The 12,111-nt window shown below is 57.0% G+C and overlaps 4 protein-coding genes across 4 annotated transcripts in view; 2 read left to right on the top strand and 2 right to left on the bottom strand.

Annotated features, from left to right (window-relative positions):
- N657DRAFT_624682 (uncharacterized protein) overlaps positions 1-2,016 on the bottom strand; it is a gene marked incomplete at its 5' end in the record, with an annotated part of 2,638 nt that extends 622 nt beyond the window's left edge. Inside the window, 4 exons of the mRNA XM_062790724.1 lie at positions 86-950; positions 1,033-1,596; positions 1,652-1,666; positions 1,722-2,016. Of these exons, the coding sequence (XP_062644357.1) occupies positions 86-950; positions 1,033-1,596; positions 1,652-1,666; positions 1,722-2,016 (1,739 nt within the window). The remainder of the gene's footprint in view (positions 1-85; positions 951-1,032; positions 1,597-1,651; positions 1,667-1,721) is intronic.
- Positions 2,017-3,705: 1,689 nt separating this feature from the next.
- Positions 3,706-7,537, top strand: N657DRAFT_579476 (heme peroxidase; the record flags this gene model as incomplete). Its single annotated transcript, XM_062789391.1, has 8 exons — positions 3,706-4,015; positions 4,073-4,314; positions 4,377-4,569; positions 4,625-5,031; positions 5,079-5,538; positions 5,691-6,850; positions 6,908-7,153; positions 7,241-7,537. 8 exons carry the CDS (start codon positions 3,706-3,708, stop codon positions 7,535-7,537), a joined length of 3,315 nt encoding a protein of 1,104 aa, XP_062644356.1.
- Positions 7,538-8,363: 826 nt separating this feature from the next.
- N657DRAFT_648745 (uncharacterized protein) lies at positions 8,364-9,399 on the top strand. The gene has a single exon (XM_062793581.1). The coding sequence runs from the start codon at positions 8,476-8,478 to the stop codon at positions 9,238-9,240; it is 765 nt and encodes a 254-aa protein (XP_062644355.1). The 5' UTR covers positions 8,364-8,475; the 3' UTR covers positions 9,241-9,399.
- A 170-nt stretch (positions 9,400-9,569) lies between these two features.
- Positions 9,570-11,862, bottom strand: N657DRAFT_658271 (uncharacterized protein; the record flags this gene model as incomplete). The annotated part of the gene is made up of 4 exons (XM_062794878.1): positions 9,570-10,413; positions 10,479-10,709; positions 10,761-11,488; positions 11,545-11,862. 4 exons carry the CDS (start codon positions 11,860-11,862, stop codon positions 9,570-9,572), a joined length of 2,121 nt encoding a protein of 706 aa, XP_062644354.1.
- Between the last annotated feature and the right edge of the window lie 249 nt (positions 11,863-12,111).

Here is a 12,111-nt window from a genome sequence, read left to right as displayed (position 1 = left end):
AAGAAAAGGGGAGGAAGAAAAGGGGAGGAAGAAAAGGGGAGGAAGAAAAGGGGAGGAAGAAAAGGGGAGGAACCGTGGGACGTACTCCATGACCTTCCAGGCCAGGACCGACGACCAGGGTAAGCCGCCACCGAATTTGAGAGAGTCATGGAGCAGGGCGACGTGGGCTTTGTGCATCATTTCCCTGAATGTTGGTGGGGCGGCGGAGGACTCGCTGAAGCTGCTCCTGGTGGCTGAGGCGTTTGCTGCGTTGGACTTTTGGTTGCCGTTGGATTCTTGGACGGGCTTGGGGCTGATAGTGCTTGGGGTGCGGATCGTAATGTTGGGAATCGGAGGCTGGTCTTCGGTGGCTGTCTGAGTCTTGTCGGAGGGCTTGGAGGGATCGATTGGGCTGCCGGGGTTTCCATTTGTAGTGCCCACGGGCATCTGGTCGACGGCCTCCATACAACCCAACTCGCGCACCTTGTCGAGGTCAAAGTGCAGTCCTGCTTTCATGGCTTCGTGGACCATCCAGACCAGGGGAACATGACTGGCGGCCTTGGATCCGGGCAGCATCTCCCACCCTCCACCGATGTCTGCATGACCGCCGGCAAACCAGACCTCGTCGATGTCCTGTTCTGATTCGTCTTCCGACTCGGCGTCCGAGTGAAAATCGTGGTCCTCGCCGTGCGGGTGGGGTGCGACGGAGAGTTCAGACCTGGCGTCGTGATGAACGCTTTCTTCTTTGGCCGAGCCCTCGGTCATGTGCGTTCTCCTGGTGGATGAGTGAGATCGAGCGCGGTAAGGGGCGGGGTGATCTGGGACATCCAAAGCCTCGCGCCGGCCACGGCGCTTGGTGTCCGTTGACTTGCGTGGAGCGACCGCCTCACGATACTTCTCACCAATTCTATGCAATTTTTCGCGGTGCGCGCTCTTCCCCTTGTGACTCTTGCCACTCTGGTAGATGAGATCTTGTCAACTTGTTAGCGAAACAAAAAGCTTCAACATCGCGTGAAGTTCGGTTCTTTTGATTTTTTTTCTTCTTTTGCCTACCTTGACGGAATTTCGCGCGCCTCTCGTCGATGCTTACTGCATGTCTGATGATCTTTGCAGAGGTGCGTGCAGTGTATGGGAACCTGCTGCGCTGCATCCATGCCGTCTCAAAACGCGGCACGCTGTTGACTGTGTCAAACAGGCCGAGGAAGCGGATCCGGCGGACGGGGCGGGAAAAGGTCTCGCGGAAACCCTTCATAAACGCGTACATCTCCTTCTTCTTTTTGATGCCCTCGGGGGTCTTGTCTCCCTGACGGCTCTGCCAATTGGAGAAGGCTTTCCAGGCAAAACGGACCATTTCCTCATTGCCGTGAGACAACAGGCCGACATAGTCCAGCATCTCGGCTAGGAAGCGAGCGATGTAGGCGCCACGGGAGAAGCCAAAGATGTAGATCTCGTCCCCGGGGTTGTAGAAGCGCATGAGGAAGCGGTACCCTCCCACGACATGCTGATCAAACGATGAACCGATGGCTGAGTCTTTGGCCTTTTGGTACCAAGATTTGATTCTGGCGACTGTGCCAGTATGGCTGAGCCGATTGGATACCACATAGGTGCCGATTCCGGCTGGACAGGGTCAGCAGCGGGATTCGCAATCAGGCAATTCTAGTTCGAGACATACGTTGGTAGTAGTGGTCTGTATTTCGGTTTAGTTGGACGTGTCGGGGGCAGAGGAGGGAAAGAAACCATACACTGATCACTCGCGGTCCTGTCCAACATGCGAAAAATCTTGAGGATGTTGCTATCACTGTCGTCACCGTGGAACTTGTTGCCGGTGCCATCGAAACACAAGATGATCTTTCGGGGTTTTCGATGGGAGTTTGAAGCCTGGGAATGGTGGTGTTCTGGATCCACGGGTGTGGCCGGGCGAGACGGCACATGCGTGGAGAAGAATTCCCCATGGGAACCAGGACGAGAGTCTAGGCCTGGGCTTCCCGCGCGGTTGTGCCCGTCATGCCCGCCGGGCTTCAGGTGCGACTCATCCATCGCTCACTGTGTTGACCACGAGTGTTGGAGGTTGGGTCTGGGGCTCTTGGGCAACATAAACCTTGAAAAGTGGCAGAAGGAGATTCGGAGTATCGAACTGTTGGCCATTCTCTTCTCGGTGAACCACATTTGCGGCCCCTGAGCTCCATCCACGGTCCCACATGATTTTATCGAGATCGGACACAGCACCCAACCCCAATCATCCCAGTATCCGAGCCGACAGCCCCGCGCGTGGCGGCGTGATACAGGTGTGACGCGATGTCTTTCTCATTTTCCACGATTTTCCTTGGCAAAGCTTGCCGATCCTTCTCCCAATGGGACGGGGGCAGCATTCGAATCGACGATGGACCAGAGATGAAGTACGGATTAGAGGCAAGTGGCCTATCAGGTGGAGGGACGATAACAATTCCGGTGGTCGACACTGGGCATGGATCGACTGGGATCAGCGTGGAGGGGCCCGCGTCGTCGGCGACCATCCGGTGGTAGAAAGGCCGGGCTGGCCTATCACAGAAGATATTTCTTGCAGGGCCAATATCTTCAGCTGGTCTGCAGCCTGCAAGGCAGACGAAAGAGGAAGAGCGGCCCACTTTGGACGGCCCAGCAGGACACCGTAACCACGGGCATGAAGGAGGCACGTTAGTGCTGAAGGTGGGGAGGTGGCTGAACCCTGTTCACCGGCTTTCACTCGTCTCTTGAACTCGGCTAGTTAGCTTTGGGGGGGGGGGTGGTGGTTATGCCACCCTTTGCTGTTCGCGATGATGGCGGTCGGCATGCAACTTTGCGAGTCATATGACCGCTGAAACTATAGGACGTGAAAAAGGAGAGAAAAGTCAAGTGAGGTGAATGCGAGTTCATACAGATACGAAGCTGCTTCGCGATACGGTGGAAGTTTGGGGTGGGACATGAACAAACACAAATTCCGGGATCATATTCGTGAGAAGAGTGCGGTTTTGGCTTAGCTTTTTTTCTGCCGATCGGCGCTAACCCCCGGCCCGCAACCTGTTCGGTTCCTGCCGGCCAAGTGCCAGTGATTGGGATTGGCTTGGTTTTGCAGGGCCCTCCAAAGTCCACCAAAGGGCCCACTGATCGACAGACTACCCGACCCAGGTTGGCTGGACATGATTTCCCCAATCCCGGTGGGGCTTCGGCTGGAGGAACGTCAACCTTACGCAACTCTGCCATCGGCAGCGCAGACACCACCAAGACGAGAAGCAGAGACACTCGAGCATTCAGCTGGTAGTTAGTGTTTGGCGCCCATTGGAAATGCTGTCATTGGCCTGGTGGGGCATGGATCATGGCTCTCTGCAACCTGGAGCTGCCCTGGTCGCTTATTCTTCCCACAGGCACCGCCCGACCCTCCCCCTGCTGCCCAGCAACGCGAATCTCTGGCATGAGACACGCAGCAGCAGAGTGCCCCACTGGGCTTGCGCGGAGTCTTGCATGTGTACCTACGGAGTGCATACCTGGTTAGCTCATTGGGCCCCGGAAGAGAGCTGAGCTGTGATGAGCTGCTGCATAACCCTGGCCGGCACTCGGTGGCCAAGGGCCAGGGGGTCGCCATCCAGTGGAACTGCAGAACCTCCATAGTTATTGGAATGGCTGCCCTCGCGTGCCCTTCTCTTCTTTCTCACTTCGCTTTCCCTCACAGTTGGTCGACCTAGCCACTCCACGTCCCAAGAAGCTGCAGCCATGGCACCTGTGCAGAACGGCGAGAAGATTAACGGCGCCCACGTGGTGAACACGGTCAGCCATGCGAGCTCGACACCCTCGATCGACACGGGCGAGAAGGTCGCAAGCCGAGCGAATCCCAAGCCCACTGCACTCAAACTCGCGCCGACAAACGCCGACAGGCATGGTGTCGCTAATGCTTTTGAACGGTATGCCCAGGTGATCCACGCGAAGGTCCAACCGCTCCCGAACCAGGCTCCGGGCGGTGCTGGCACCGAACCAAAACGATGGGGCAAAATCAAGAACGACATCAAGACGCTGCGAGCTCCCGGTATGAAGACGAAACCTCGTTCTGGACGCATCAAGGAATGAGCTAACTGATTACCAGATTGGAAGGCCTTGAAGACTTTCATCATGGCCAAGATCAAGGGCGAGAAATTGATCGACGACAAGACCATGATCATGGAACGCATCATCCAGCTCGTTTCGAACCTGCCGAGCGACTCAAGGATGCGCGCTGAGTTGACCAACAAGTTCCTTGGCGAGCTCTGGTACTCGCTCGAGCACCCGGCTCCGTCGCTGTATGTTGGCGAGAAGTTCCAATACCGGCAGGCCGACGGGTCGTATAATGTGAGTTGTTGACCTATTGTGGTGCCGCGAGACGCATCAGAGCCAGGACTGACTGGTGGCAGAACCTGATGTTCCCGCAGCTCGGCGCTGCTGGTACCGCATACGCGCGCTCTGTCCAGGCCAACATCCTGCGACCAGGCGCCCTTCCCGAGCCCAGCCTGATCTATGACTCGGTCATGAAACGGACCGAGTACAAGAAACACCCAAACAACGTCTCCAGCATTCTCTGGTACTGGGCCACCATCATTATTCACGGTAAGTGTGCACGAAGCAGGCTACGCTGACCTGCATGTTCTAACGACACTGCCAGACCTCTTCTGGACCGACCACAAGGACGTGACCCGGTCCAAGACGTCCTCATATCTCGACTTGTCTCCGCTTTACGGCAGCAATCAGGCGATGCAGGACACCATCAGGACTTTCAAGGACGGCAAGCTCAAGCCCGACTGCTTTGCCGACAAGCGTCTTCTGGGCATGCCCCCTGGAGTCGGCGTGCTGTTGATCATGTTCAACCGGGTCCACAACTACGTTTGCGACAACCTCATTGCCATCAATGAGGACCGCAAGTTTACCCCGCCGTCGCCGTCGCTCGAAGGAGAGGAGGCAGCGGCAGCATGGAAAAAGTTCGACAACGATCTGTTCCAGACTGCGCGTCTCATCACCTCGGGCCTCTACATCAACATCACGTTGCTGGATTACGTGCGGAACATTGTCAATGTAAGGAGGCCCGACCTTGCTGTGGCCGCATCGGCTAACCCCGGCAGCTCAACCGTGTCGATACTACCTGGACCCTCGACCCCCGCCAGGACACCGGCATCGCCGCCGGTACCAGCCAGGGCGCCGAGCGTGGAACAGGCAATGTAGTCTCGGCCGAGTTCAATCTTTGCTACCGCTGGCACAGTTGCATTTCGGAAAAGGACGACAAATGGATCGAAGAATTCTACCACGATTTTTTTGGCAAGTCCCCATCGGAGCTGACGCCCCATGACCTCTACACGGGATTCGCCAAGTTCGAGGGTAGGCTCCCTGAGGATCCGCTCCAGCGGCCCTTCAACAAGTTCAGCAGGGGACCCGACGGCAAGTACAGCGACGACGATCTGGTCGAATGTATCACATCCGCCGTGGAGGATTGCGCTGGTTCTTTCGGTGCGCGGAACGTGCCCGCCTCCATGCGGGCCATTGAGATCTTGGGCATCATCCAGGCTCGGAAATGGAACGTCGCGGGTAAGCAACCGTTTTCATGCGTGTGCACTGTGTACAGCTCCTCTACGGCCGTCCCGAGAGCCGCATGACTCCCTGCTGCGGAATTTGCTCAGCTTCTTCCGTCATGAATAGAAAAAGGCAAATGGCAAATGACAACTGACTGCTGTATAAAGGGCTCAACGAATTCAGGCGTCACTTTGGGCTGAAGCCATACGAGTCATTCGAGGACATCAACTCGGATCCTGGCGTTGCCGAATCCCTGCGCCGTCTGTACGACCACCCTGATTTTGTGGAGCTGTACCCTGGCATAGTGGCCGAGGAGCACAAGCAGCCCATGGTGCCCGGTGTGGGCATTGCGCCGACCTACACCATCTCCCGAGTCGTGCTCTCGGATGCTGTTTGCCTCGTTAGGGGTGACCGGCACTACACGCTGGACTACAGCCCTCGCAACCTTACCAACTGGGGATACAACGATGTGCAATACGACTTGAACATCAACCACGGATGCGTCTTCTACAAGTTGTTCATCCGGGCATTCCCTCATCATTTCAAGTACAACTCGGTTTATGCGCACTACCCTATGGTGGTGCCGTCTGAGACGGAGAAGATTCTGAAAGACCTCAAGCGAGACCACCTGTTTGACTTTAGCCGACCGACACGGATTGCCCAGGCCAGTGAGATCGCATCGCCCGAGGGCGTCGCTCGGGTGTTTGGCAACCCTGAGCTGTACAAGGGGACATGGCATGCGAACGCCGGGCTTCTCGACCCGTCCATCGCTAAGCTCTCTGGGGACGCAACCACCCACGACACTCGCCGCCGCGAGGTGAGCCAGTCGCTTGGGACTGCCGACGTTATCTCTCATGTGAAGTCCTTTTACCGGAAGACGACCGAGCAGCTGCTCAATAGCCAGAGTTACCTTCTTGCTGGCCACAGAATGGCGGATCTCGTCCGCGACGTCGCCAATATTGCTCCGACCCACTTCGCCTCGAGTCTGTTCGATCTTGGTCTGCGGACCAAAGAGAGCCCCAAGGGCATCTACACCGAACATGAGCTCTACGCCGTGCTGTCAACCGTCGCGGCAGTTCTCTTCACCAACCCCGACCCTGTCCGGAAGTTCCCGTTGGTCGAGGCAGCCAAGACTGTGGCAGGTCAGCTGGCGGCCGTCATTGAGCGCACGGTCAAGAGCCCGAGGACGAAGAACGGTGACGCGCTGAGCGCATACGGTGCGCAGCTCATCAGGGGTTTGTCCAAGGCCGGCGTCAGCAACCACGACATCACCTGGAGCCATGTCCTCGCAACCTGCGCCGCCATTGTCCCCTACCAAGCCAAGCTGGTAAGTTGCCTTGTCGTCAGTCTGCAGTTCCGTTCTGGCCATTAACACCCCTCACAGTTCGCTGAAGCAGTAGACTTCTACCTCTCTCCAAGGGGCGCAGCGCACCGTGAAGCGATTCAATCTCTCGCTGCTCAGCCTCCCTCGGAGCAGACCGACGCCCTCCTCCTGGGCTACGCCCTCGAAGGCATCCGCCTCTCCGGCTCGACGAAGCTTCACTTTCAGAGTGCGGCAGCCAACTCGGTTTCGGCGCAAGACGGCACTGAAATCGTCGTCCAACCGGGTGACCATGTCGTTGTCTCCTCTGTAAGTCCCCTCGCATCAATTTACCCCTCCTTCATTCTGACACTCCTGGGTAACCACACAAAAAACTAACCACTCATTAACTCACAGACACCCTCAGACGACGACACCGTCGACCCCTCGCGCCCCCGCGAGAGCCACATCTACTTTGCCGCGCTGCCCAGCAGCTCGTTCCTGGCCGGCGGGCGCGAGATGAGCGAAGCCGCGCTGACCGAGATGTTCCGGACGCTGTTCAAGCGCAGGAATGTGCGGCGCGCTCCCGGCCCGCAGGGCGAGCTGAAGAAGGTTGTGGGTGTGCGCGGCGAGGGCGTGGTGGAGTACCTGCGCGAGGACTGGGGCGCCAAGGGCGAGTGGCCTGTTACGATGAAGGTGTGTTGGGATGAGTGACGTTCAAGACTGAACGGGGAGGAGGTTGTGTGGTGGGTGTAAGTGAAAGGTGTGGTGTAAATGGGTACATGTAATGGAGCGGTGGGATAATGAGGTGTGAGATGTGAGTCCAAAGTCGGGGGAGGGTCGATACCAGGTTGTTTGTTCTGTTGATCATTTAGCAGCTCATCTAGTTGTTTGATCAGTCTGTTAGTTATTTCGGTTGATAGTGCTTTGTCATGATATAATCGTCGCCCCACGCGTTGCACCACTGCCACGGCTCATGATTCCATTTGGATCGCCACTGGCGAGAAAATGGCATTGATTACTGCTTCCAATGTCGACTGCAACATCAGAAACAGATACCGCCATCACTGTGGCCTGTAAAGTTCAGCGACACATTGGGTCTTTCCTCAACCAGGGCACTATCCACCCGGACAATCAAGAACCACCGGAACAATCTATGTACCTCAGTCGCCACCTTCCTCGAGGTCAGTATTTCATGGAACCCACCTGGGCAACTCGGACTTGTGCAAACGGAGCGTGCCACTTCACATCTGTTGGACTACCTGGTTGCTATTTTTTCTGCTGCCACTCAACTGGGAAAGGACCCTGCGCTTACCAGGTCCGGACTCGGAAGGTACATGACAGGAAGCCACTTGGCCGGCAGCGGCTTCGCATTCAAGTTTGTTTACTGTGAGTCGCATGAGAGGATTCGAGATGGCAAGACCGCCGCAGACAAGAGCAATTGAAGGCAATGGCGGCCTGCTTGGATTCGATAATAAAGCTGCACCGCACCCAGGAGACCCATTTTCTCTTCCACTCTCATCAACTTTTTTGGTCGCATCTTCAGCTCAAACAACACGTTAACTTTGCTTCCTCGCTTCTTTGTTTCGTCCGTTAGCAACGCGGATCTTCTTTGTCAAAAAAAGCCTACACACACACTTTCGACCGTCACGATGCCTTCCTTCACCGCAACCATTCCGGTCCTCGTCAGCATCCTGGCCCTGGCAAGTGCAGGAGAGCTCCCGCTCACTCCACTCGCCACATATCCTGCCGCCAGGCCCACGCCGGCTCCCTACCAGCCCGGTGTTCCCATCGTCCACCGACCGATCCCTGCCACCATGCCGCCAACACAGCGTAAGCAGGAACAGCCGTCCGTCTTGCATCTCAGCAGCCAAGCGCCCACGGCAACCGGCACACCAACCGACAAGGACAAGTGCTCGCATGTCGCTGCCCGCATCACACCGCAACTCACACCCAAGCCGACGTACCCGCCGTCACTCAAGACCATGGCCGACAAGCTGGGCGGCGTTGACAGCGACATGTGCGAGAACGTGAACCTGTCGGGCAAGTTCAAGAACATCGACCCGGCCGACATGAACCGGTTCAACCAAGCCCGCTACTCGACCTTCATTGTGCCCCTCTGGGCCAAGGTGCACGAGCTGTGGGCGGCCTGCGGGCCCGAGACGAGCAAGCTGGAGGCCATCGCCAAGGAGCCGTGCTACCGTTGGGCGCTGGAACTGTCCAAGAAGTCAAACGCGTCCTCGTTTGACCAGGCGTTCAGGGACAATCAGGCTCAGGGTGGAGAGAAGAACAAGCTGGGCAATGGTAACGAGCAGGGTATCGTCAGGACGCCGGAGACGGACGCCGGCGTCTCTCACACAGCTGCTGTTGGTCTCGTTGGGATGGTGACACTCTTGTTGGCGGTCATGCTTGCATGAGGGCAGCACAGAATGTTGTGGAGGATTGGAGGGGCGGCATGAAGGAACAAGGGTTGGAGTTCTGGTGGTATACTCGGGAAGGATCAATATTTCTTAGGGGTTGGCGTTTTGGGAATATGTCTTTGTCCGGTCGGGTCAGAGGGATCTGCAAATCAAACATGGGATAGAAAGAAATGCTAAAACGGTGATCGGGTGGCATCTGACCCCGTCCATCCACCCTTCAACAATTGGTATCCTATCGTGACCTCGTGTTCAACCTTGCTCCTTTTCTTCTGCCACCTCGACGTTGCCATGACAACCGCCAGTCACCCCCTGAACCCTTTTCCACTTCACCGAGCCTCCCACTTCTGCCCACCCACCGCGACCAGCCGATTAAACAGTTCATCCCTCAGCGGCACAGCCGTAATGTGATACTCCTCCCCACTTCCAGTCTTGATAATCAACCCATCGTTGACCTCCCTATCCATAGCCCACCCAACCACCAACCTCGCCTTCCACCCATACCCCCCAACCTTCTTGAGCTCCACAATATTCGACACGGGCACGCTCCAAACGGGCTTCACATTTTCCCTCTCCTCCCCTTTAATCTTCGCTAATGCGCCTGTTCGTGACGCCTTGGCAAACGAGACGACAGGCACCGTTGCCCCAAAAGTAGACAGACACACCATCCCCCTGTCCCCTTCATACCGCGCCTCGAATTCCACGGGTCCGCCGGGTTCGGAAGGGTTCATGTCCCGCCGCGGAGGGATGACACCGAGGCGGTTCTTGGCTGGCTCGCTGCCTGCTTTGGCACGAACAGTGTCGGTCGCGACGCCTGTCTTGACCATGCCGCGTGTGGTACCCTTGAAGAAGTTGATAATTCTGCTGCCCTTGTGATGGTGGTGTGAGGACTTGGTTGCGTCGGTATCGGTGTCGGTGTTGTTGGTGTTGGGGACTGTTTGGAAGTCGGTGGATGGTTCGGGGTGTATGGCCGCGTTGAGCTCAGAGGGGGTGGCGTTTAGCGGGGCGTCGGCGCCGGTTGCGCGGATATGGGCGTCTGTTAGGGTTGCTGGTTGAGAGGGAGCCGGGGAGGTGTTGCGCGGTGGGGGAGGGAGCGGGGCGTGGTTGGCTTCGCCGTGGCGGAGGAGGGTGAGGGTCAGTTGGGCGTTGGTTGGGACGCCTTTGAGGATTGTGCTGGGAGCAGGGGTCAGTTATATCAGGGATGGTTAAGAGAGGAGATATGAGGGGGAAGCACGAACTTGCGCGGCTCGAGGAGTTTTTTCCAGTTGGGGACTGTGCGGTTGAGCCAGGCCATGCCTCGAGAGATGATGGGGTCGCCGAAGAAAATGCAGCCGAAGAGGAAGGAGAGGGACTTGAGGAACAGATAGGGTGTTACAAACAGCGAGACGCCAAACACGCAGGGAAGAACAATAGCAACGAAGCGGAGCCGATATACTTCGGAAGGGAAGAATGGGATGGGTGAGAGAGCACTGGGACCTGGTCAGCAAATTGGTGTTAGAAGAAGGCAACACATGACCTACTTTTCCAAGCGCTCCCAGGTGTCGGCGATATTGCTGATGGTGTGCATGATCGGGCACATCTTTGCCCACATGGCCGCTTCCATGGGGGCTTTTGTTTTGTCGTGCTTCGCATCCGTGTTCTCGCCCCTAGCCTTGTCCTTGGCATCGGCGGTACGAACGGCGAGAGCAGCCGGGTCGGGGGCTGCCACTACGGCTGACTTCTCATCCAAGTCCGGGTCTCCTTGGGGGTGCTTGCCAGCCGCGCTGCTCAAGGCAATAGAAGCAATGCTGCTGACAAAGTTGCTTGCCTCCTGTTCCACCGCTTCGCCCTTGTGGTTTTCTGGGGCACCCGTGGCGCTGTCATAGCTGCCGAGTAAGCCGGCTTTCGGCTTTTGCACGCCGCCCGTCTTGCTGTCAACAATACTGAGAGGTGCCGGAGGGAACAAAATGCTCCGGGTTTCAGGAAAGGCAATGAGAGCCAGAACAACAGCCGAGAGAAGGGGGCCGAGGAAGTCAAAAAGCCAAGCAGTGAAGTAGGCCGCTGCGAAGTAGGTAGTCCGCCTGGGTTCTCGCCAGGATCGTAAACGAGCGATGTGCTTGACGGCGGTCAGAAGACCAACACCGACCGTCATGTACAAGCGTTCGATATTAGCTCGTAGTTTATCTGGTGAGGCCTCCTCATCGTCGGCGATGTTCAGGTCCAAGCCTCCAGGTGGAGGGTACTGGGTGGCCTGGACATGGTAGATTTGCTGGCGATGGTCAGTTGGATTTCACGACGTGGATTTCTGGAGCTACAGTGAGATACCTTATTGAACCGCCGCAGCAGCAGCCACAGATGCTCATTCTCCATGCCGCGAACGAGCGGCGCGGCAATGCCCTCCTTCTTTTCGCTCCATCCAAGGTCAAGTACGTCCTTATCGTGACCTCGCTGCACCAGCCCCTCGTCGTGTTTCGCGTCCGTGGCCAGAGCATGCGAGAGCGTCGGTCCCTCTCCGGGCGTCGTGAATGACGATTGGTCACGCTGGTTGGCATCACCGGGATCCGCTGCCGGAATGGGAAGGAGGTTTCTCAACCCGGCCCCTGGCGCGGTGTCGGCGGATTGGGAGTTCTCGTCTGCTTGCATGGTACAATCGGTTGGATGCGTCGATATACCTATCAACATGAACTTGATACGAAAGTTGTCACTCAAACCTTGTTTCAATGATTATGATATATGGGATAAGTTTGAGATGTGGTGTGGAGTGGAAAGCCAACCAAGGAAAGACAAGGGTCGATGACATCAATGGCGCTGCGCCAATCAAGTGACGCCGCCGAAGTGAGCCACCAAGTCGGATGTGTGACGTCTCCCTCTCCGAAGCACCGGCCCGAACAA

This window comes from Parathielavia appendiculata (genome assembly GCF_033297405.1).
Source record: "Parathielavia appendiculata strain CBS 731.68 unplaced genomic scaffold N657scaffold_15, whole genome shotgun sequence".
Classification (NCBI taxonomy): domain Eukaryota; kingdom Fungi; phylum Ascomycota; class Sordariomycetes; order Sordariales; family Chaetomiaceae; genus Parathielavia; species Parathielavia appendiculata.
The sequence above is the reverse complement of the archived record's forward strand: the minus strand, read 5'-3'. Positions and strand labels throughout refer to the sequence as shown.